General features: G+C 47.0%; 2 protein-coding genes across 2 annotated transcripts; one reads left to right on the forward strand and one right to left on the reverse strand.

Annotated features, from left to right (window-relative positions):
* Positions 1–5923: 5923 nt before the first annotated feature.
* Positions 5924–17488, forward strand: LOC130200136 (sushi domain-containing protein 3-like). Its single transcript, XM_056424142.1, has 5 exons — positions 5924–6136; positions 7527–7721; positions 16103–16250; positions 16981–17154; positions 17260–17488. The coding sequence occupies exons 1-5, from the start codon at positions 6052–6054 to the stop codon at positions 17486–17488; spliced, it is 831 nt and encodes a 276-aa protein (XP_056280117.1). The 5' UTR covers positions 5924–6051.
* A 3775-nt stretch (positions 17489–21263) lies between these two features.
* Positions 21264–23760, reverse strand: LOC130199426 (gastrula zinc finger protein XlCGF57.1-like). The gene has a single exon (XM_056422914.1). The coding sequence runs from the start codon at positions 23711–23713 to the stop codon at positions 22382–22384; it is 1332 nt and encodes a 443-aa protein (XP_056278889.1). The 5' UTR covers positions 23714–23760; the 3' UTR covers positions 21264–22381.
* Positions 23761–24351: the final 591 nt, after the last annotated feature.

The following is a 24351-nucleotide window of genomic DNA, read 5'->3' on the forward strand; positions in this document are numbered from 1 at the left end:
CGTCATCAGCTGGTTTAGACGGCTACCCTGAAGCATGTCTGGTCCGTACGGCCGAGCCTTCCGGATATAGTTATCGAGAGGTCCTTCCTTCGGCCATCACCCTCCGGCCAGTCGCGTATCGATCACACAGCACATCTCTTCTTTATTCATATATTTTGTTTTTTGGGGGTTTAGAAACACTCGCGTTGCATCTGCAGCGACGCCCACGCGGCAATTCTGAACCTCTTCTTCTCTACTCTTCGGCGAAGCGACACTTCTCCTTTCCTGGAAAGGAAGCGGTGGCAACCGTTTCCTGCCAGTTTTCACGATTAGTACTCTACACACACACACACACACACACACACACACACACACACAGGCGGTTTCATTGCCTGGGTACATGCGGTTGGTGCAAGTTGTTTTTTTCACACCTCACTAAACAAATGACGCTGGAAGTTAGAAGCGAGATACACACAAAAAGAAATCGAATTTCTCAACTTTTGTTCTCGGTAGGATCCGAAGACGTCACGCCCCGCCAAATCCATCAGACGAGGGTTGGGGGGGGGGGATGTCCCACGACATCTGAAGGTACACGATGGATATTTACTCGATGATTATGATGAATTGCTGCGATGGTAACAACGAACCGGCGGAGGGACAACAGCGTCCACATCTTTCGTCTCATTCGCAGTCCGAGTGGAGGCGGAAACAAATGAATTAAAAACCTCATTGAGATTTGCAGCGTGTGCAGAGGGTCGGCCGCCGTTAAGTCGTTAAGCTCGATGCGATGATGCCGACTCGGGGTCTTTTTAAGCGAATGACCAGAAAGGCCTCAGATAAGCTGCATTGGTGAGCTCTCTCCCGTCATGTTTCCCGGTTCGCCCTCCGAACACGGGAAGGCAGCATCGTCTAATGGGACGATAATGTAATATCTAATTATCTTTATTTATATGCGGGTGCGCGAGCGTGAACTTGCACCAAATTTAATTATATTTAATTACACGCAGCAGCCTAAATGAGCACGTCTAATGACTGAACACTGCCTGCCGAGGGGCCGCTGAACAAACAACTTCTTCTTCTTCTTCTTCTTCTTCTTCTTCTTCTTCTTCTTCTTCTTCTTCTTCTTCTTCTTCTTCTTCTTCTTCTTCTTCTTCTTCTTCTTCTTCTTCTTCTTCTTCTTCTTCTTCTTCTTCTTCTTCTTCTTCTTCTTGGGGGCTGTAGCTCAGTGGGGTAAGAGGGCCGTCCTGCAACCGCAAGGTTGTGGGTTCGATCCCCGCTCTCCCCATTAGTTGCAAGTCGAAGTGTCCTTGAGCAAGGCACTGAACCCCCAGTTGCTTCCCGGGCGCTTCACCGCAGCCCACTGCTCCTTAATAACTAAGGATGGGTTAAATGCAGAGAACTAATTTCCCCTTGGGGCTTAATGAAGTGTATATATCTTATATCTATATCTTCTTCGTCGGTGTGTCTCGAAACAAGTGATTCAGCTTTCCGTATTTGCAGCAGCACACTGTCCCCCCTTCACCACTTAAACTTCCATTTGTCACCATCCCTCTCCTCCCTTACTTCTCCGCGCTGGCCAAGCTACCCCCCCCCCCCCCCCGTCCCTTTTCTCCCTCCTGTCTTCTCTCCATTCCCCGCCACCCTCCAGACTCTCTCATCCTTCATTTTATTATCCTCGGCACCGCTGTTGGCTCTTTGTCCAAAAAAAAACTCGACGGGGATCGTCCCCCCGGTTGCCCCGGGCCACATTAACGCCGCTTGGCGCACATGGCGAGCACTTCAGGAACCTGCGAGGTAGCGGCGGCAGTTCTCTATTCTCTGCATTTCATTTTCTTCCCGGGGTGGTGAAAGACTCTGAGCGTCCGGGTAGATGATGTATTTTACTGGAAGTATTACAGCAATGCATCACAACAGCTCTCTGGTCGCTCGCCTCACCCCTACGAAGGGTGTCAAAGAATGCAACGTTCTCCTCAGAAGTCAATAAAGAATATATTATTCAGAATATTTACATTGTTAGCGATGCTAGCAGGGTGGTTTTTAGGGATTGAAATGTTGGTCTGTCGGTCAAGATTTAAATATCAACTTTAGAGGGGAATGCTGTGTATTTTAGTGCAGACATTTGTGGTTCCCAGATGATGAATATTTAAGACTTTGGTGCTCCTCTGACATTTTGGGGATTGACATTTTGTGATTTTTAATTGAAATGTCTCGATAGTTGTCCGGTGGACTTACCTGACATCTGGTGCAAACGTCCATCTCCCCGTCAGGATGGTTTTTAATAACATTTAATAAATCTTAGCATACATGAAACACGATTGGATATTCCCCCGTTAACACGCCAGCGTGTTAGCATTCACCTCGTAGCGCTGCTGTTTCCACAGAACCGATCCTCACATCGTCTGCTGCCGTTATTCTTGAATCAAACAAAAGGGAGAACAACTGGTGCGGAAAATGAAATTAAAAGGATTTGATCTCAAACTACAAGATAACCCCAGACGACATGCAGTTTATTCCACCGGGAACTCATTAGCACACAAACAGTGCGTGCCACATGGTCACTAATCCTCTTACATCCCATCGGCATATATCAAATCAAATATCTGCCGGCATGATTTCACATGCTGATCCGTGTGTGAAGTAAGAAATTAATTCATGCCTCGCTCGGGAGAGAGAAAGAGGGCCGCTGGTAGCTTGTAGCTGGTAGCTGGTAGCTTGTAGCTTGTAGCATGAGCGCCGATAAAGAAAAACATATAAACTTGTGACACAGGAAGTTCTCGTTTGTGCTAATGACATTCCCAACATCCTCAACTGCACTTTTTTTTGCCCTAGCAATTAGCTACAGGCCGCATGCTAATACCCCGAACTGGATAGGTTTAACCTGCTAAAACCTCAGAGTGTTAACATCGCCACAGTTCACATGTTAACATACTGGGATTAGCGCTTAGCTCTTAGCGCTTAGCTCTTAGCACTTAGCTCTTAGCTCTTAGCGCTTAGCTCTTAGCTATTAGCGCTTAGCTCTTAGCTCTTAGCTCAAAACCACTTTTTCTTCTCTCCGTTGCAGTGACAAAATATATATTTTAACCACTCAATTTCTCAAAATGGCTCTTTTCAAATAGTGAGCGCTTGTATGATGACAGCCAATCACCACCTGCTGTGTTTCATGTCAGTTTATGGATGCGAAAGTAAAAGCTGCAGCTTCAATCTGCCGCGCTATGCTAATACCCGGCTAACGGACTTTAGCCGTGCATCCGTAATCCCGGGCCTTGCAAGCCGTGCACATCTGTGGCAAAGAAACGCTTGATCAGCTCGATTCCCTCCCAAAGTCTCATTCTTCTTACCTGCCACCCCGTTTCTCCGTCTCCTCGCTCGTCCCCTCCTCGCTCTCTCCCGGCGGAGGGGCAGATTTATGGAGCGGCCGGCCGCTCGCCGGCGTGCCGCCATCCAAGCCTGAGCGAACGATTAGTTCGCAGACTACAGGCACGGGGAAACAGAGAAGGGAGCGTTAATGACGTTATGGACGGATCACCAGGTGTGTGTGTGTCTGTGTGTGTGAGAAAGATAATGTCCTTTTGTCTGCGCTTTTACCTCCTCACAAAGGGTTTTCACACATTCATTTATCAGCACTACAAAGAGTCCATCTTCTATAGATTGCGGCAGGGGAGTTCTTCTGGCGGCAGAAATGTAGCATCCAAACGAGTCCGACTTCCAACTCGTCAGATCCTCGAAGCGTCCGCGTCCGATACCGGCTTTTCTGTGAAGACGTACACGACCGTTCATAAGTTTGCGGTCACCCAGACAATTTTGTGTTTTCCATGAAAACTCACACTTTTATTTATGAAATGAGTTGAAAAATGTATATAAAATATAGTCAAGACATTGACAAGGTTAGAAATAATGATTTTTATCTGAAATAGTAATTTAGTTCTTCAAACTTGTGGCTCAAAGGAAGGCCAGTTTTAGAGCTTCTCTTACCAGCATAACTGTTTTCAGCTGCGCTCACATAAAAAGGGTTTTCAAGGGTTTTCTCCCCCTCCGTTAGTCTTCTAAGGCGATAACACAATGTACCATTAGAACACTGGAGATGGGCCTCTACACACCTCTGTAGAGACTTCATTAAACACCAGAGAATAGTCATTTACCACATTAACTATGTAGAGAGTGTATTTATGATTCATTTAATGTTATCTTCAATGAAGAAAACAGTGCTTTTCTTTGAAAAATAAGGACATTTCTAAGCGACCCCAGACTTTTTGCATCTCACTGTTTAGTTTCACCTCTTTGGGAACTCTAACTAACCGAGGGCAGTTCGGAGAGGGCGCCATGCTTGGTTGCAGCGGCACGTGTTGATGGCCCTTCCTGCTCATACCTGATTACCTGTGTGATGGAACGGGGTCACGCCGTGTGTGCCGGGGCCAGCGAGGACACGAGGAGTGTGACCACTGTCACTTTTTCTCTCCCTGCCCTGTCACATCGGGTTAATAATAAAACGGCAACAGCCGGAGAGCATCCTCTTTTTTCTCGGTCGCCTAATTCTGCTTTTTCTCCCATCTCGGTGGTAACCTTTGAAACAGAAAACACTCAAAAGTGATCTTCATCCCCCTCGCGATTGATCGTCTCGGGGCTTCGTTGGAAAAACGACGTGGTCGCACAGACTTCAGAGCTCAAGATATATATAAAGTGGAAGAATAAATCCTCAAAATGTCCTTATCCACTATGTCTCCTTCTCGAGCGCCGAATTAGTCGAATCCAACGGGGCGTCGCTGTGCAGTGATGATTTCACAACCAGGTGGATTTCAGGCATTAGGCTCGTGTTGTGCACCTTTAGCCTTTGACCTTTTTTTAGGAGACTTCTTTTTCGAACCTGACATCACGATGAAGCTCAGCGACGCTAACACGCCGGTGGACGACGAGGCCCGGTGCTGTCGGAAACAGAGGCTCTTCGTGTGTTTGAGTTTGGGGGGTTTGCTCAGGTGAAGACACTTATCACCCACAGCAGAAACAGCCTCACGCGTGCCCAGAATCTTCCAAGGCGTTGAAGGCCCCCCCCGGCCGCAGTTTGTCTGCTGTATTTGTTTTTAACATTCTATTGTGTTTTTCTAAAAAATAGTTTCCTCTGTGTCTCATCTTTCCACCGTGTAGCAAACCGTCACTCGTCCTATCAAGAGACAGGAAACCACGAGCAGTTGAAACCGCTTCGTGATTCTTATCTTCCCCGCGGTTATCACCTTCACCGCAAACCGAACGCGCCATATGCTGAACTGTGACACCGTGAGACGCAGACGGAGAAGTGAAAGACAGAAGAAGGAGAAGAAGAACGTTGAGAAGTGTGGTTACACACCGGGATGCAGCCCTTTTGACTTTTGTACAGTTAAATATCATCGATTGATCATTTTTACTTAAATGTTCCATAAAAACACTTCTCTCCATCTCAAACACTTTTTTAAAAAAGCTCTTCTCTTTTATTTTATCAGTGTGACTTTTTTACTTTCCTTCCTTTACGTTCCTTCTGTATTCGGGCTCAACCACTGTTGCAACTTATGAGCAATATTAAAATGATCATCCTGTATCAGCTGAAGCTGAAGGCATCAGTATAGTGCCTCATATTCTTTAAAGGTGATCTGTGTGTGTGTGTGTGTGTGTGTGTGTGTGTGTGTGTGTGTGTGTGTGTGTGTGTGTTTGTGTGTGTGTGTGTCTGAAGCGCCACATCCTGATTTAAATGCGACATCCAGCCCACAGAGTGCTTCTTGTGCCTGTTGGGTCTGTCGTTATAGTCTCCTCCTGCTCTGCTATCCAACTCGACCTGACCTGCTGTAATCCACAAAGTCTTTTTTATCTGCTGCTCAGAGAGAGAGAGAGAGAGAGAGAGAGAGAGAGAGAGAGAGAGAGAGAGAGAGAGAGAGAGAGAGAGAGAGAGAGAAGCTCTCCACTGGAAGGTGGAGAGGCGAACAGAATCGCTTGTTTACCCCGCACCGGGCACCGAGGAGCACCGCGGCGCAGTCTTTTACGCACGACCTATAGAGCCGCCTTGGGGGGGAGAGAGGGGGAGGACTCGTCTGTCTGTCTGTCGCCACCATGTCAGGGGCAACAGCTTCCATAGCAGATGTGTCCAGGACCGTTTTTACAAACAAAGATGACAGCCGCGCCCGGAGCAAGTCAGGTAAGAGACATGACGAGCCAAACGGTGTCGAGTTGCGCGTGGAGGAATGCGCGCGGGGCGGAGGTGTGTGTGTGTGTGTGTGTGTGTGAGGCACTTTGCTCTCGGCCCAGTTCTGTAACACACAAGGATTTTAGAGAACCACGCTCTGCAAACTGTATTAGAAGTGAGTGTACCTTCAAACTAGAGCTGTGTGTAATATATCCATGTAGGGACAAAAGTTCGAGGATTCATTTTTAATATAGCAGTGCATTCTGAAGACTTGGGTCTTTTACTTGTGTGTGTGTGTGTGTGTGTGTGTGTGTGCGAGATAATTTCCGAGAAACATGAATCGCATTAATAAAAACACGACAGATGCCATCTGGCGTTTTTGCGTGAACATCAACTTCCTGCTCACCTCGCGCATCACCAGATCACTCAGTCGCGTGTCTGTGTGGAGGTGGAGGTGGAGGTGGAAGGAGCAGGTATCACTTCACTGTGTCTTCAACAGCAGAAACACAAGTGAACCAGCAGTGATGCTCTCTGTGTGTCTCTGTGGAATGCGGTGGGCTCGCGCTCACAGCCCGTGATCATCCCGGTTTGTCTGGTCGAGTCAAAACAATGGAGGAGCGAGAGAATGTGTGTGAAGAGAAGATGTGTCTCTCTATCTCTCTTTGTCTCTCTATCTCTCTGTCTCTCTGCCTCCCTGTCTCTCTATCTCTCTGTCTCCCTGTCTCTCTGTCTCTCTATCTCTCTCTGTCTCTCTGTCTCTCTATCTCTCTATCTCTCTATCTCTCTGTCTCTCTATCTCTCTATCTCTCTCTATCTCCCTGTCTCTCTGTCTCTCTATCTCTCTCTGTCTCTCTATCTCTCTATCTCCCTGTCTCTCTATCTCTCTATCTCTCTCTGTCTCTCTATCTCCCTGTCTTTCTGTCTCTCTATCTCTCTCTGTCTCTCTATCTCCCTGTCTTTCTGTCTGTGATGCTACACACTGTTGTAGTGACTTGACGCCCCTTGTGGTGATCCAGGTGCACCACGCGTGTTTCCTTAATTTAAAAGAAGAACATTCAAAAATCTCTCCCGTGCATTGTTTTCCTTCTCTCCATTGTTCTCCTTGAAGCCCCGGCTGCAGGTCTTTTCTCGCGTCACGATGAAGCGATGCTCTCACGTTGACGCAGAGCGACCCGCCCCCCTCTGATCCTCGTCTGCGGCCCATCCTTCTCCTCCGTCGCTTGAATCTCGAGCTGTCTGATCGTCTCCGTGACGACACACTTTCTTTTGAAGACTCGTGAATTATGCATGTGTTCAAACTTTGGCTGAACTTTTGATGACTCGTGAAGATCCTCAACAGCTGCGACACTGCAGTTCAACCACGGCCCACGTTTCTGATTCCCTCTCTCTCTCCCTCTCCCAGGCCAGACCCAGGCTCAGTGCACCCCCGTGCCCTTGCCGGCCCTGGGCACCCAGAGGATCATCCAGGGCAACGGCACCACGGTGGGCACGGTCATCTCCCTGCAGTGCCCGGCCAAACACACGCTGGTGGGGAGGCAGCTGATGTGTGTCATGGACACCAACAGCACCCACTGGGTGGGGGGCACCTACTGTAAACGTGAGCAGCAGCACATAAGATAAGATAAGATAATCATTTATTAGTCCCACAAGGGGAAATTTCATACACACACACTTCATAACCAAAATGTGTGTGTGGGCAGATGAAATGTTCCAAATGCTTTAACTGGGAAAATTACGGCAGCTGGAAAAACTTCCTCTGAGCCGTCTGTCTGCTCATAATTCTGAAGAGATTGGATGAATATGAAACATTATGTGTGTGTGTGTAAGGTATTCTGAAACTGGGCACTACGCAGATGGTGGGAAACAGGCTTCCGGACGCGCATGGATTAAGTTTCAACATTTAATGGCAGGAATTGTAAAACAAACAGTCAACACGCTCTCCCTCGTGTCCAGGCTGCCGGCTCCCGGCACCTTCCGGGAACACACCCTCCTCCGCCGCCTTACCTGAGAAAAGAGCCCGGTCCCTCTCAAAACACGCTGTCTCATAATCCTCTCTTGCGCCGGTCGAAATGTCACTTCCGGTTCCGACGCTTTCACAATAAGATTCCCGTCTTGGTTTTGACTGCATTAAAAGTCACCTTCACAATAATAGTCCCTTGTTATTGTGAGTCACTTCACGGATTTCAACCGGCTTCGTCAATCTATAATACTAACATAGTCACTCTCATGCCATTTACATTTGCATAGAGTAAACATTACCCCTATGCTTCATAATACATTAATAACAATATCAATATTCTCCTTAATATTGTCTATTATATCTTTCTATATGTATTAATTTAAAACATAAGACCTCTGCAGATGTTATCAAAATAAACTATTACAACTTAACATGTGCATTAGAGTTGCTATGGGCTTAAGACACTGACGCTAGGATTTTGCTCGCAATAATAATGAATTATTCTGAATTCTGACACACATTCGAGAGGAAAAATGATTTCTCACTTGAGGACAAAGCTAATTAACCCTCCTGTTACTTTTAGGGTCAATTTGACCCCATTCAATGTTTAATGTCGGTGTTCTTCGGGGTCAATTTGACCCCAGGTGTCAGGCCGAGATTCCGATCAGGACTCAAATGCTGAGGCGTCAGTGAGCAGTTTACTAATCACAACAAAAACTCTCCTAAGAGGTGGGTAATAAGTTTTCCAAAAAGGTTCGGTGGCTATGAATGTGGCCTGGGTGAACGACCATGAGACGAAACACTTTGGCACAGGACAGAGGGAAGACGCAGACTATAAGCACATGAGGGTAATGGGGAACAGGTGGAAACAATCAGGGATCAGGGGAGACAATCAGACCGGTGACACATGAGGAAGGGCAAGTGACCTGAAACGAGAGGAGAGTTAGCCTTCAAAATAAAACAGGAAGTTACGAGACAAAACCCCAAGACAAGACAAGCTTCACCACGGTGTGACAGTACCCCCCCCCTAAGGGCCGACTCCTGACGGCCCAGGCAGTTCAGGATGGTCCTTCACAAAGTCTTGATGAGGGACCGATCCAGTATAAACCGGGATGGGACCCATTGACGCTCCTCCGGGCCATACCCCTGCCAGTCCACCAGGTACTGCTTGCCCCGACCACGGTTGCGCACAGCTAATAACTTCTTGACCTTGTAGACAGGACCCCGTCTATTACTTCAGGAGGAGGAGGGGGCGGGACCATGGAGCTCTCCCTGACTGGCTTGACCTGACTGACATGGAATGTCGGGTGGACACGGAGAGCCCGGGGCAGGCGGAGGCGTACCGCTGCAGGCCCGATAATCTTGGTGATGGGGAATGGCCCCACGGCGGTGCCAGTTTCTTCGAGAGGCCTTTGAGGGAGAGGTTCTTGGCTGAGAGCCACACTCTCTGGCCCGGCTGGTACGCAGGGGCGGGTCGTCTTCTCCGGTCGGCGGCCCTTTTGACCCGGTCTCCTTGGCGGATGAGGAGCTGCCGGGCGGCCGCCCAGATACGTCGGCAACGGCGGACCATGGCGTGGGCGGAGGGCACAGACACTTCCGGTTCCTGGTCCGCGAAGACAGGAGGCTCGTAACCATACACACATTTGAAGGGTGAGAAACCTGTGGCCGAGGTGGGCAGGGTATTATGGACATTATGACCTCTTAATGGCAGCAGATAAAGGACTCCTCTCTGTCCTGGTCTTGTTAGACCTTAGTGCTGCATTCGACACCATTGACCATGACATCCTGTTACAGAGACTGGAGCAGTCGATTGGCATTTCAGGCACGGCACTAATTTGGTTTAAATCCTATTTATCAGATCGATCTCAGTTTGTATTTGTAAACGATGACGCCTCGATAACCACCAACGTTAATCACGGAGTTCCACAAGGTTCTGTGCTTGGACCAATTTTATTTACCTTATACATGCTTCCTTTGGGCAATATTATCAGGAAACACTCCATAAACTTTCATTGTTATGCAGATGACACTCAACTGTATTTATCGATAAAACCAGAGGAGAGCAACCAACTCTGTAAAATTCAAGCATGTCTTAAAGACATAAAAACATGGATGACCTGCAACTTCTTGATGTTAAACTCAGACAAAACCGAAGTAATTTTAATCGGCCCTGAGCACCTCAGAGATCAATTATCTGGTGATGTGGATTCTGTAGACGGCATTGCCCTGGCATCCAACACCACTGTAAAGAATCTTGGCGTTATCTTTGATCGGGACTTGTCCTTTAACTCCCACGTAAAGCAAATCTCAAGGACTGCATTCTTTCATCTACGTAATATTTCAAAATCAGGCACATCTTGTCTCAAAAGATGCAGAAAAATTGGTTCACGCGTTCGTTACTTGAGACTGGATTACTGCAACTCCTTATTAGCAGGCTGCTCTAATAAATCTCTTAGGTCCCTCCAGTTGATCCAGAATGCTGCAGCTCGTGTTCTCACTAAAACTAAGAAAGAGATCACATCACTCCTGCACTAGCTGCTCTGCACTGGCTCCCAGTAAAATCAAGAATCACTTTTAAAATTCTTCTCTTAACCTACAAAGCCTTGATTGGTGATGCTCCATCATATCTTAAGGAGCTTGTCGTACCATATTGCCCCACTAGAGAGCTACGCTCACTAAATGCGGGACTACTTGTAGTTCCTAGAGTCTTAAAAGTAGAATGGGAGCCAGAGCCTTTAGTTATCAAGCTCCTCTTTTATGGAACCAGCTTCCAATTTCAGTCCGGGAGGCAGACACAGTCACCTCGTTTAAGAGTAGACTTAAGACCTTCCTCTTTGACAGAGCTTATAGTTAGGGCTGAATCAGGTTTGCCCTGGTCCAGCCCCTTGATATGCTGCTATAGGCTTATAGCTGCCGAGGGACGTTTTTGGATGCACTGAGTACCTATCTCCTTTTTTCTCTCCTTAAGGATGAATTTTCATCTCTCAATCACACGTTACTAACTCTGCTTTCTCCCGGAAGTCCTTTTGACTTTACGTCTCATGGGGTCATCGGACCCTATGAGACGGCATAGATCCTATCTGCCTGATGGATCGTCTGGGTCGTGGAATTCCTGCTCATGACTACGCCACTGTCCTGTTGAGACTCCGCCCTCCTCCTCCCCACCGCCATCTGCCTGATGGATCGTGGAGGTCTCCATCGTGGAATATGCCTACTATGAACTATTCATACACTCTGTCATATTCATTGAATGTATTTTAACTCTAAATCTGTCCTTCTGTACACATTACATCTATTGCATCTGTCCATCCTAGGAGAGGGATCCTCCTCTGTTGCTCTCCTCCAGGTTTCTTCCCCTTTTTTCCCCCTGAAGGGTTATTTGGGAGTTTTTCCTGGTCCGATGTGAGGTTTTGGGGCAGGGATGTCTATGTGTACAGATTGTAAAGCACTCCGAGACAAATTTGTAATTTGTGAAATTGGGCTATACAAATAAACTGAATTGAATTGAATTGAATACTCGACCCAGACCAGGTGCCGGCTCCAGGTTGAGGGGTTCTGGGACACCAGACAGCGGAGACCGGTCTCCAGCTGCTGGTTGAGGCGTTCGGCCTGGCCGTTGGCCTCCGGGTGATAGCCTGACGTGAGACTCGCCGTGGCTCCGATAAGCCGACAAAACTCCTTCCAGAAGCATGACACGAACTGGGGCCCCCGGTCGGAAACGATGTCCCTAGGGAAACCGTGGACTCTGAAGACATGGTTAATCATAATCTCAGCTGTCTCTTTGGCTGACGGCAGTTTGGGTAAGGCTATGAATCTCGTCATTTTGGAAAACCTGTCCACCACGGTAAGAACCGTGGTGTTACCTTCGGAGACCGGGAGGCCCGTGACAAAGTCCATGGAGATGTTAGCCCATGGTCTGGAGGGGATGGGGAGCGGTTGTAGAAGTCCCATACGCGGCCCAGAGGACGTCTTATTCCTGGCGCAGACCGAACAAGACGTACGCCTGGACCCCCCGTTCCATGGACCGCCACCAGAACCTCCGAGATGGCAAACATGGTCCGAACCCCCGGATGACAGGAAAGCAGCGAGGTGTGAGCCCAGTGGATCACCTGTGGGCGCAGCTCAGCCGGAACAAACAACCGATTCTCAGGGCACCCCCTAGGTGGCGGACTCTCCCCGTTTGCCTGCTTGACCTGCTTCTCTATTTTCCAAGTCACCGCTCCAACCACACAGGTTCGTGGAAGGATTGGCTCTGGTTCCTTGGCAACAGGCTCGGGGTCGTAGAGACGTGACAAGGCATCGGGCTTGACGTTCTGGGACCCCGGCCTGTACGAGAGGGCGAAAGAGAAGCGGTTAACAAAGAGCCCCCACCTTGCCTGGCGAGAATTCAGTCTCTTGGCTTTACGTATATATTCCAGGTTCCTATGGTCGGTCCAGACGATAAACGGGTGTTCAGCTCCCTCAAACCAGTGCCTCCATTGTTCCAAGGCCAGCTTGACCGCCAACAGCTCCCGGTTGCCGACATCATAGTTCCGCTCCGCCCGCGACAGACGCTGCGACAAGAAGGCGCAGGGATGCATCTTACCGTCCTGTTCAGACCGCTGGGACAGGACCGCTCCAATCCCCTCGTTGGAGGCGTCCACCTCGACCACAAACTGCCGCTGGGGATCAGGCATCGTGAGGATGGGAGCCGTGGTGAAGCGGGTCTTGAGGTGCTGAAAGGCTGCCTCCGCCTCCGGGGACCAGAGGAAGCGCACCTTCGTGGAGGTGAGTGCATGGAGCGGAGCTGCTATTGCGCTGAAGCCTCTGTTAAACCGCCTATAAAAGTTCGCAAAACCGAGGAACTGCTGGACCTTTTTGCGGCTATCAGGTGTGGGCCATTCGGCCTGGCGCACTTTAGCCGGATCCATCTGCACCCTTCCAGGAGCTACAATGAAGCCCAGGAAGGAGATGGTGTCGGCATGAAACTCACTCTTTTCTGCCTTCACAGAGTCTGTTTTCTAACAATCGTTGGAGAACCTGGGACACATGCTTTCTGTGAGTATCTAGATCTGGTGAGTAAATGAGAATGTCATCCAGGTAAACGTACACAAACAGGTCTAAGAAATCACGGAGTACGTCATTGATCATAGCCTGGAATACAGCTGGGGCATTGGTGAGTCCGAAGGCATCACTAAGTACTCGTAGTGGCCGCTAGGAGTATTAAATCCTGTCTTCCATTCATCTCCTTCTCTGATCCTGACTAAATGATAAGCGTTGCGTAAATCTAACTTGGTAAATACCTTAGCCTGTTGCAGTTGGTCAAAACTGATGTCATGAGAGGTAGGGGGTAACGATTCTTAATGGTGATGGCATTGGGGGGGCTGTAATCGATGCAGGGTCTAAGGGGGCCGTCCTTCTTCCCTACAAAAAAAAATCCGGCCCCTGCTGCTGAGGACGAATAAGCCCCGTCCTCAGCGATGACTCTATGTACTCTTTCATGGCTGCCTTCTCCGGCCCGGAGATGGAGTACAACCGGCCCTTGGGAATGGGGGAGCCCGAAACCAGGTCTATGGCGCAATCATAAGGCCGGTGTGGGGGAAGTGACATGGCCTTGGTCTTGTTAAAAACCTCTCGGAGGTGGTGGTAGCAGGGAGATACGGCGCTTAGGTCGGACGTCTCAGAGTCTGTGGTAGAGGTGATGGAAAGGTGATTAATGGAAGGCATGTTAATCCCCTGGATAGAAACAGGTTTGCAGTGGTCCGCACAATCCTGCCCCCACCCCATGATTGTCCCCGTCTTCCAGTTTACGTGGGGGTTGTGCTGACATAACCAAGGATTCCCCAGGACTAGAGTCTGCGAGGCGATTCAAATAAATATAGGTTCAGGAGTTCCCTATGCTCCTGGATCTGCAGTTCCAGTAGTTCTGTAGTGTGCGTGATCCTGAATAGTTCTTTGCCGTTGAGGGTCCTGACCTTGATGGGGCTGACCAGGGGTTCCGATCTTAACCCCAAAGTCTCCGCCAAACCCCAGTCAATTATGTTCACATCGGCCCCGGAGTCTATGAGTGCCTTAAAGTCAATAGTGGTGGCATGGTGCGTTACCTTAACTGGCGTCAGGCTGCGCGGCGAGGTCTGTGGCTTGGCTCACCTCCTGGGGTCTTTTGGCCGGACAGGCGGCGACGAGGTGGTTAGTCTTGCCGCAGTAAAAGCAGCTGCCCTCCTGCTGGCGTCGTAGGCTCTCCTCCGGTGTCAGCCGCATCCTGCCAATCTGCATGGGCTCCTCTTCTCCAGCGATGGAGGAGGGAAGGCAGTGCTCAGGCGGCGAATAACGGGGAACCTGCCCGCCCAGGGCAGGGGAACGTAGATACCTCTCCGTCGTCGACCCGCTGCTCTGTGGTTGCCGGAGCTCACGAACCCGGTTGTCTGTCCGGATGGCAAGCGAGATGAGTGAATCCAGGTCTGCAGGCAGATCTACTGGCAGCAGCAGCTCCTGGATGCGAGTCGCCAGCCCCTTCAGGAATATGTCGTACTGGGCTGTGTTGTCCCACCCACTCTCCACCGCCAGGGTGCGAAAGCGGATGGCGTAGTCGCACACCGAGTCCCTGCCCTGTGTCAGCCTGCTCAGCTCCCTGGCCTTTTCCCTGTCTGAAGACACTGGGTCAAAAATCCGCATGAGGGCAGTTCTAAAGTCTGTGAAAGAAAAGCAAAGCGGAGAACCACGCGCCCACTCAGCGGTGGCCCAAGCTCTGGCTCTCCCTGCCAGGTGGGAAATCATGAAGGCTATTTTCGACCTATCTGTGGTGAAGGCCTGTGGCAGCTGTTCAAAATGTATCGAGCAGTCAACAAGAAAAGCCCTGCATTGTCCTGGTTCCCCAGAGAAACGCTCCGGGGAGGCCAACTTGATTCCCACCCCGGTCATGGGAGTGCCCTGGGTCGGAGCCACGGCAGCTGCTGGAGCTTCCTGCGCCGCGGGTGGCTGGGCTGGCTGCTGCAGGCGGTCCCCCAGCTCCCTCACCTGGGACACGAGCTGACCCAGCTGAGCCGCCATCGCCGCCTGAAACTCCTCCTGACGGGAGACGCGGGCTTCCTGAGCGTGTAGCATGGCCGCCCACTGGCCAGCCTCTGCTGAGTCCATACTGGCCAAAGTGTACTGTCAGGCCGAGATTCCGATCAGGACTCAAATGCTGAGGCGTCAGTGAGCAGTTTACTAATCACAACAAAAACTCTCCTAAGAGGTGGGTAATAAGTTTTCCAAAAAGGTTCGGTGGCTATGAATGTGGCCTGGGTGAACGACCATGAGACGAAACACTTTGGCACAGGACAGAGGGAAGACGCAGACTATAAGCACATGAGGGTAATGGGGAACAGGTGGAAACAATCAGGGATCAGGGGAGACAATCAGACCGGTGACACATGAGGAAGGGCAAGTGACCTGAAACGAGAGGAGAGTTAGCCTTCAAAATAAAACAGGAAGTTACGAGACAAAACCCCAAGACAAGACAAGCTTCACCACGGTGTGACACCAGGCTGTTTTTCACTGTGTCAAACATATAAGAAATATCAACTTTTTTATATATTTAAAGAGCTATTTATTATAGTCAACAAACAAACATAAAGTACCTCACACTTAAACTTGGGAAACAATATTAATTCTAATAATTTTCTGGAGGTTTTAATTGCTGGGGTCAAATTGACCCCGAGGGTAAAATATGTTAGTAAATGTGAAGGTAACAGGAGGGTTAAAAGGAGGATATTAACGCAAATGGAGGTGGAGAGGAATCGTGTCTCGTCTCAAAAAGTGAGAACAGGACCCTAATTATGTTTCAGGCTCAATCATCATGAAAAGACGCCGTCTGGTGTGAAACTGACAGACATTTAAATAACTGAATTTATGTTTTGTTTCCCGTGACTTCTATCTGCGAAGCCTCAGGAGTCCGATGAGGAATTGTTGAACGTAGATTTTTGCAGCATGTCAAATGAATGTGTTGCATGGCGAGTAAATGCAGTGGATGAGTCAGTCGCCGGTCTCCTCCTCAGCGCCGTCTCCCTTTGAGGACTACGGTTTCCGCGTGGCCGTGCTGGCGTCCATCGTGAGCTTGGCCGTCATCTTCTTCATGTCCGTGGCCTTCATCACCTGCTGTTTGCTCGACTGCATCAGAGAGGACAAGAGGAAAAACCACGAGAGGTGAACTTCAATAATAATCTGTTACTTTCAGTAGAAGTCCTTCACTTCACATCATGAAAGGCGCCCTGTGGAGAAACTATAAAGTTATGCTTATGGTCATTGATCCTCAGCCAAATGCATGTTGAGCATCCCGGAGCTCTAACAAGATGCTCTTACTGTTTTTGGAGCTATTGGTTTGTGAAGTGGGCGGAGCCTGGAGGCTGAAAAAAAGACATTTTAGGCAATCAAAAAGGTTTCGGTTAACGTTGGTGAACTGAAAACACACTGTGAAAGGGTTAAAGTTGAAAGAAGAAAACAACTCCCAGGTACCTGTCAATCACGAGGTAGCCCCGCCCTAATGCATACAGCGCTTTATGATCGAGTTTTCTCTAAAAGAACCATCATCTATTCAATTAACATCACGCGGTATGGAAGAAGAGTTGAAACTAGAGATTGAGAGCATGACCTCCTTTTCTCTGAGACTTCTATACAACCGGAGGAGTCCAGAGAAGTTTAAAGCACTTTGGATGAGTTGTCCGGTGTGAGGCGATTGGCCGGACGACCACGGCACTGCCTGCTTACATGAATGTGCATCTTCTCATGGGAGCAGTTCCAGAGTGGAGCACAAATACCTCAATGTTGTATTAATGTTCTCACTTTCCATCACTTGGAGCTTTAAAACATGAAGAAGATGCATTCCCGGACTGAAACACTGACCTGCAGGTTTAAATGTGTCTATTTCTTTTAACAGGGAGTCCGAAATGTGGCAGTGGGAGGAGCAGGCCCAACATCAGGGGGACGACAGGTCTCGCTACGGCCATAAAGGCAGGAACAACAACAACAACAACAACAACCCCCAGGACAAAGCGCAGTCCCTGCGGGACGCCGGGACCCCGGCCGTGTGCGACAACACGCGATCCTGCAGGTGAGACTCCGGCTGGCTTTTACTGAAACTGTAAAAAAAAAAGCCCCCCCCCCCAAAAGGAGGGTAAAACATTGAAGACACAACTTCCTGTCTCGTCATCCACAGATGTCATCAGCTCGGCCCCGCCGCCCCGCGTCAGACGCCCGGCTCGACTACAACCGGCCTCTCTTACCCAGAAGCCGGGGTCGCGGAGGCCTCCTCGGGTCCGCCCGAATACAACGGACCTCCTCGGTCCCGTCAGACTACGAACCCGGGCCTGCCCCGGTCTCGGGGCGGGGAGGCGCGGAGGGCGGCACGGCGGCTTGCCGGGAGTGAAGCCGCCCACCGCGGATGAGGCGGCGCGAGGGCGCGAGGCCCCAAGACTCTTCCATCCGGATTATCTCAGTGTGAGGACGAACGAACATCGGTCAAGAACTTGTTTCTGGGCCAGAACGTCGGTCCGCACCGCGGGACTACGGGAGAAATAACTGGCGTCGCTGATCTCGTCGTCCTGATGGAATCTGCAGTTGTGCTCAGTGTGGAGGCTCTAGGGCAGAGGCGGCTGACACGGGCTCTGCGGCCACGTGCTCGACCTGCTGCGACCACTGAGTTGTCCGCAAGGCGTGTTCTAAAATAGAACAAGTCGACATTGAGCGACAAAACAACAACAACAACAACAAAACGGCCAGCGTTTCTGAGATTGGAGTGAGACAAGGAGGAAAGGTGATGTTGTGATCTTGGCAATTAAACATCTTTGATGTGACGTGTCGAAATCTCTCAAGCGTCTTCAGCGCAGCGCTCACTCAGAAAGGGGGCGGGGCGTCCCAGTGCTCACTCAGAAAAGGGGCGTGGCTGCCCAGTGCTCACTCAGAAAGGGGGCGTGGCTGCCCAGCGCTCACTCAGAATGGGCGCTAATCAGAAAGTGATGTTGCTCTGTCGCTTTGCTTCATTCAGTGGATGATAACACAGGAGACAGCATGTCAGGGTCATGGTGATATTTTATGCTCATTTGGACTCTATCAGTGAGATAAAGATGAACTAGTTCAGTGTCAAATATAACAGTCAATGGAAAACATATAATAATAGTATATATTAATGCAAAGAATAGAGAGATGTCGATAGTTTTTTATTGTATTTCTAATTCGCTCATTCACACTCGCTCAATGGAGACAGTTTCTATGTTTCCCTTTGATTTGCTTCAAGTTAACCTAAATTTAAGCAGGTAAAACCTGTTAACAACTACTGATATATTATATATATATATATATATATATATATATATATATGTATGTATGTACACTACCGTTCAAAAGTTTGGGATCACCCAGACAATTTTGTGTCTTCCATGAAAAATCACACTTTTATTTATCAAATGAATATAAAATGTCGTCAAGACATTGACATGGTTAGAAATAATGATTAATATTTGAAATATTAATTTTGTTCTACAAACTTCAAGCTCAAAGGAAGGCCAGTTGTATAGCTTATATCACCAGCATAACTGTTTTCAGCTGTGCTAACATAATTGCACGGGTTTTCTAATCAGACATTAGTCTTCTAAGGCGATTAGCAAACACAATGTACCATTAGAACACTGGAGTGATAGTTGATGGAAATGGGCCTCTATACACCTCTGGAGATATTTCATTAGAAACCAGACGTTTCCACCTAGAATATTAATTTACCACATTAACAATGTATAGAGTGTATTTTTGATTAATGTTATCTTTATTGAAAAAACAGTGCTTTTCTTTGAAAAATAAAGTCATTTCTAAGCGATCCCAAACTTTTGAACGGTAGTGTATGTATGTATGTAGAGCCACATTCAGTAACTACCTGGACTTACTGTTCACTCCGTGCATCACTTACTTTGAGCTCACCTCATTGGCTGTCATCAGGGAGAAAGCCAGCGCGGCAGACTCCCCAAGGTCCTAGTGCCAGCGGCCTGATAGGCTGGATTGTACCTTGAAGGGGGAGCTCACCTCATTGGCTGTAATGCTGGCTGTCTGAAGCCCCCCTAAAATAGGCCTAACGCCACTGCAGCAGACGCTCTGCTGAAAGCACCTTATTTCTGGTTATCACTTTCAAATCTATTGTCCAGTTTCATCCAGGAGGGGGCGCCAGAACCCCCCCACTGGGTTGAGGAAGAGCTCTCTCTCTCTCTCTCTCTCACACACACACACACACACACACACACACACACACACACACACACACACACACACACACACACACACACACACACACTGACATCTACACACTAACATCTACACACTGACATCTACACACTGACATCTACACACTAACATACACACACTTACCTCTACACTTACCTATACACACTTATATCTACACACACATACGCATTTACATCTACACACACTTACATACACTTACATCTTCACACACATACACACACTTACATACACTTACATCTTCACACACATACACACACTTACATACACTTACATCTTCACACACATACACACACTTACATCTACACACACATACACACACTTACATCTACACACACACGCACTTACATCTTCACACACATACACACACTCACACTTACCTCTACACACACATACACACACTTACCTCTACACTTACCTATACACACTTACATCTACACACACATACACACTAACATCTTCACACACATACACACACTTACACTTACCTCGACACACACATACACACACTTACCTATACACACTTATATCTACACACACATACGCATTTACATCTACACACACTTACATCTACACACACCTACACACACTTACCTCTACACTCACTTCCACACACTTACATCTTCACACACATACACACACTTACATACACTTACCTCTACACACACATACACACATACCTCTACACTCACTTACATCTTCACACACATACACACACGTACACTTACCTCTACACACACATAGACACTTACCTCTACACTTACCTACACACACTTACTTACACACACACACAAACACACACACTTACACTTAGACACACCCACACACACAAGTCAAGAATGCACAATGAGGCAGGAGGCCAGGCCCAGGTCCGGGAGCCAGAACCGGCTCCAGACACAGCCAGGTCCGATGGACCCTGTGAGGCGAGAAGGCACAAAGACTCCGGGGAGGAAGCAGTGAGTAATGAGTTAGTAAGGAGAGAGAGAAGAGGAGAGAGGTGCTCAGTGTATCCTAGACGTCCCCCAGGAGCCGATCAGCCTCTAGCAGCATCTCTCGGTCTGGACCAGGTGAACCTGACTCAGCACTAACTAGAGGACCATCAAGAGGAAAGACTTCAGGCTCCATGAGGGGACTGTGTCTGCCTCCAGGACTGAAGGTGGAGCTGGTTCCATCAAAGAGGAGGAGCTTGATACCTGAAGGCTCTGGCTCCCATCCTACTTTTTAAGACTCTAGGAACCACGAGTAGCCTCGCATTTAGTCATTACTTTACTTTCTTACTTACAGTGTGACATATCTCCCTGTGTGTGTTTAAGAAAAGATTAATAATAAGTGAATAGTTAACACAGGTCATTTGGATCGTGGAGGTCTGGATCGTGGTTCATGCCGACTACCAACTATTCATACACTCTGTCAGATTCATGGATTGTGTTGTTACTGTGTATTAATTTGTGTGTCATGATTCCTTCTGGTCACATGACGTCTATTGTTCGGTCCATCCTGGAGAGGGACCCTCCTCTGTTGCTCTCCTGAAGGTTTCTTCCCTTTTTTTCCTATGAATGGGGTTTTTGGGAGTTTTTCCTGATCCGATGTGAGGTCAAAGTTCAGGGATGTCTGTGTACAGATTGTAAAGCACTCTGAGGGAACATTTTAATTTCTGAAAATGGGCTAAACGAATAAACTGAATTGAGTTATAGAACTCAGACATGGCCTCAAAGACTGAACTACTACAGAGACGTGTAAATTAATTAAAACTCGGACAGCTTCTCATCTTTTCCTGGTCTGATAATAATCCGAGTGCCGTGCAGCATTTACAGATTGAGGATTATAGATGTAATCCTGTTATAATCTGTATTTCTCAGAGTGAGCACTTTCTTTCCAGACAGATTATTGCGGATAACTTTGAGCAAGAACATTTATGGAACAAAAAAGCACAAAAATCGTGAAGATTTTTATTATTATTATATTGAAGCCACCCTCCATTTCAAAATGGGTTTTGCTTTTGGTTCAATCGCTTGGATTGTTTGAGCTTCATGTGCATGATGTGAAAACCACAAACCACCGAGGAAACACTTCAGGGAGCTCAGAGACATCTTGTGATCCGGATTACATCACTTTGTTATGTAGTCTTTGAAGAAAAACATATATTTGCATTTTTAAACATTCTGGGTTTTTTATTTCATGGATAAACATTTGAGACACAAATTACCATTTAAATCAGAGTATTTTATTATTATTTTTAGACCAACTTCAGCAAATATACTGTGTTTATTATTATAAACTTAACTTTAAGCATGTAAATAAGGTACATTGAGGCTTTACATAAAGACACAATACAAAAATAGATAATAATAGATAAAGACGAGTCAAAACAATAAAAACATTAAGCCAGGTACATCAGAATATTATAGTTAAATCATGAAGGAGTAATACTTTTACAATACCACCTCTTATGGAGGTCTCCTCCGTCATGTCTCCCCGCGGTCTCTCTGGTGTGAACCGCTCAGCACTGTGCGTCCCTATCAAAACAACCCGGGATTTACCACAGAGAGGCACTTCTGATTGGCCAGTTCAGGGTCAGCTGACCCGAGCCATAGCCGGAAGTTGTGGAAGCAGCGATATCGACGTTGCAAGTATTTTGTCTTTAAACAGTTTCACATTGTCAATAATAAACAGCAAAAATGAACAGAAATAAAAGCCAAACAAATTAAATAAAGAAACGTAAAGAAATAATCTAAACAAAATACATACACTATATATATATATATAAAGGAATTTGTTTTTAAATAAATCTCTATTTATATTTAAATATATATATAGAAATATATATTTATATATAAAAATATATAGATTTACGTATATACATATAAATATATATCATATAGGTTTAAGACTTGCAGCAACACAAGCAAGAACACTTCTTCAACCTTATCATGAACATCAACTCTGCTAACATCAACAACAATGTCTCATTTATTTCTGATGACCTCAACAATGCAATTGTGATTTCTTTTTAAATCACGGAGAAGAGGGAATCTTTTATAGAAAACTGAAGGCTAATTTGTTTTTCCAGTATGAACAGCTGAGTGTCGTTTTAGACTGCCTGCATGACTGAATGTTTTACCACAAACTGAACAACTGAATAATTTCTCTCCTGTATGAACAGTTGAGTGTTGTTTTAGATTGCGTGCTTGTCTGAATGTTTGACCACAAACTGAACAACTGAATAGTTTCTCTCCTGTATGAACAGTTGAGTGTCGTTTTAGATTGCGTGCTTGTCTGAATGTTTTACCACAAACTGAACAACTGAATAGTTTCTCACCTGTATGAACAGTTGAGTGTCGTTTTAGATCGCCTGCTTGTCTGAATGTTTTACCACAAACTGAACAACTGAATAGTTTCTCCCCTGTGTGGACAGTTGAGTGTAGTTTCAGATAGCTTGCTCGGCTGAATGTTTTACCACAAACTGAACAACTGAATAGTTTCTCTCCTGTATGAACAGTTGAGTGTTGTTTCAGATTGCCTGCATGTCTGAATGTTTTACCACAAACTGAACAATTGAATAGTTTCTCACCTGTATGAACAGTTGAGTGTTGTTTCAGAGGTTGCACTTGTCTGAATGTTTTACCACAAACTGAAGAACTGGTCACTCCTGTTTTGGCTCCAGAGTGTCTCTTCAGATGTCTCTTTTGGCCAAAGCTTCCAGCATATTGAGAAGAGCTAATTGATGCGTTTCCAGTACCACAGTCCATGTCACCTACAGGGACTTCATTGCTTTCCAAAGGGTTTAAACGTGACTGAGGTTCCTGAGTCTCCTTCCAATCGTCACTGTAATCAGTCTCACATTCAGAGGATTGTGACGTCTCATCAGCAGTTGGTTGTAAAGGACTATCTGGATCTGATCTGGATCTGACTTCCTCTCCGTCTGCTTCTGTTTTCAAATGTTCTGCCTCTCTTTTGTCAGTTTTTATGGACTTTGAGAGCTGAGCTTCCTCATCATCATATTGACTCTTTACAGGGCTGAATGAGAACTTGATTCCAGCCTCCTCCAGCTTTTGAAGCTGCTCTCCCTCCTGACTGATCCTGAGTTCATCCTGCTCCTCTATAATGTGTGGAGGCTCTGGGTCCTCCTGCTCCTCTTTAATGTGTGGAGGCTCTGGGTCCTCCTGCTCCTCTTTAATGTGTGGAGGCTCTGGGTCCTCCTGCTCCTCTTTAATGTTTGGAGGCTCTGGGTTCTCCTGGTCCTCCTGTTCCTCTTTAATGTCTGGAGGCTCTGGGTCCTCCTGGTCCAGACTGGAGCTCCAGTCCTGCTGTTCAGGGGGAACCTCTTGTTTCATCACCAACTGCTGCTGGACGTCTGTGGAGAATAATAAAATACATTCATACATCTTAAGAATCTCATATTGAACTCTAATATTCAATAGGTTTATTAATGAATGATCAGGGTTTTGACATACAAAATCTAAATGAAATATCTCAGTGTAAAAATCCTATCTCCCAATATTTACTGTGAGTGTTGTTTTTTCAAAAATTTTTCTATGTTTCCCTTTATCTTCCTCCTGATCCTGAGGAAAATCGTCTCTCTGTTCTTTAAATGGAGGCTCCTGAGCACTGAACAGTCTGTTGTTTGGTGAGGCTTTTCCTGCTGGTTCTGACCTCCTTTACAATCCTGATATTTTTAACTCGAAGATCTTCTGAGACCTTCCCCAAGTTAAAACCCCTGTTTCAGAAAATAAGTGAAACTGAAGGATCCTCTTTTTAAATTTTTCCTGAAACACTGTTTTTAAGAGTGTCTGTGTTTCCCTGAGATCCCCTGATGTATATATTTATAACATACAGTTCTTTAAAAGTGGTGGGGTTTTTGCTCCAAAGTACAATCAGTTAGTTTTTAAATTTTGGAGGCTGTTTTCACCAAAAATAAATTTTTCCATTTCTCTTTTGATCAAACCACTGTGTCATCAAACTTTATGATGGGAGCTAACCTACTCATTTTACAAACAATGACAACCCCTTTCAAATTTTTTTC

Source organism: Pseudoliparis swirei, chromosome 9, assembly GCF_029220125.1.
Source record: "Pseudoliparis swirei isolate HS2019 ecotype Mariana Trench chromosome 9, NWPU_hadal_v1, whole genome shotgun sequence".
Classification (NCBI taxonomy): domain Eukaryota; kingdom Metazoa; phylum Chordata; class Actinopteri; order Perciformes; family Liparidae; genus Pseudoliparis; species Pseudoliparis swirei.

Coding starts and splice junctions, on each gene's coding strand:
- LOC130200136 (XM_056424142.1), top strand. CDS start 6,052: ATGTCAGGGGCAACAGCTTCCATAGCAGATGTGTCCAGGACCGTTTTT. Junction 6,137..7,526: donor CCGCGCCCGGAGCAAGTCAG/GTAAGAGACATG, acceptor TCCCTCTCCCAG/GCCAGACCCAGGCTCAGTGC. Junction 7,722..16,102: donor GGGGGGCACCTACTGTAAAC/GTGAGCAGCAGC, acceptor TCTCCTCCTCAG/CGCCGTCTCCCTTTGAGGAC.
- LOC130199426 (XM_056422914.1), bottom strand. CDS start 23,713: ATGTATGAATGTATTTTATTATTCTCCACAGACGTCCAGCAGCAGTTG.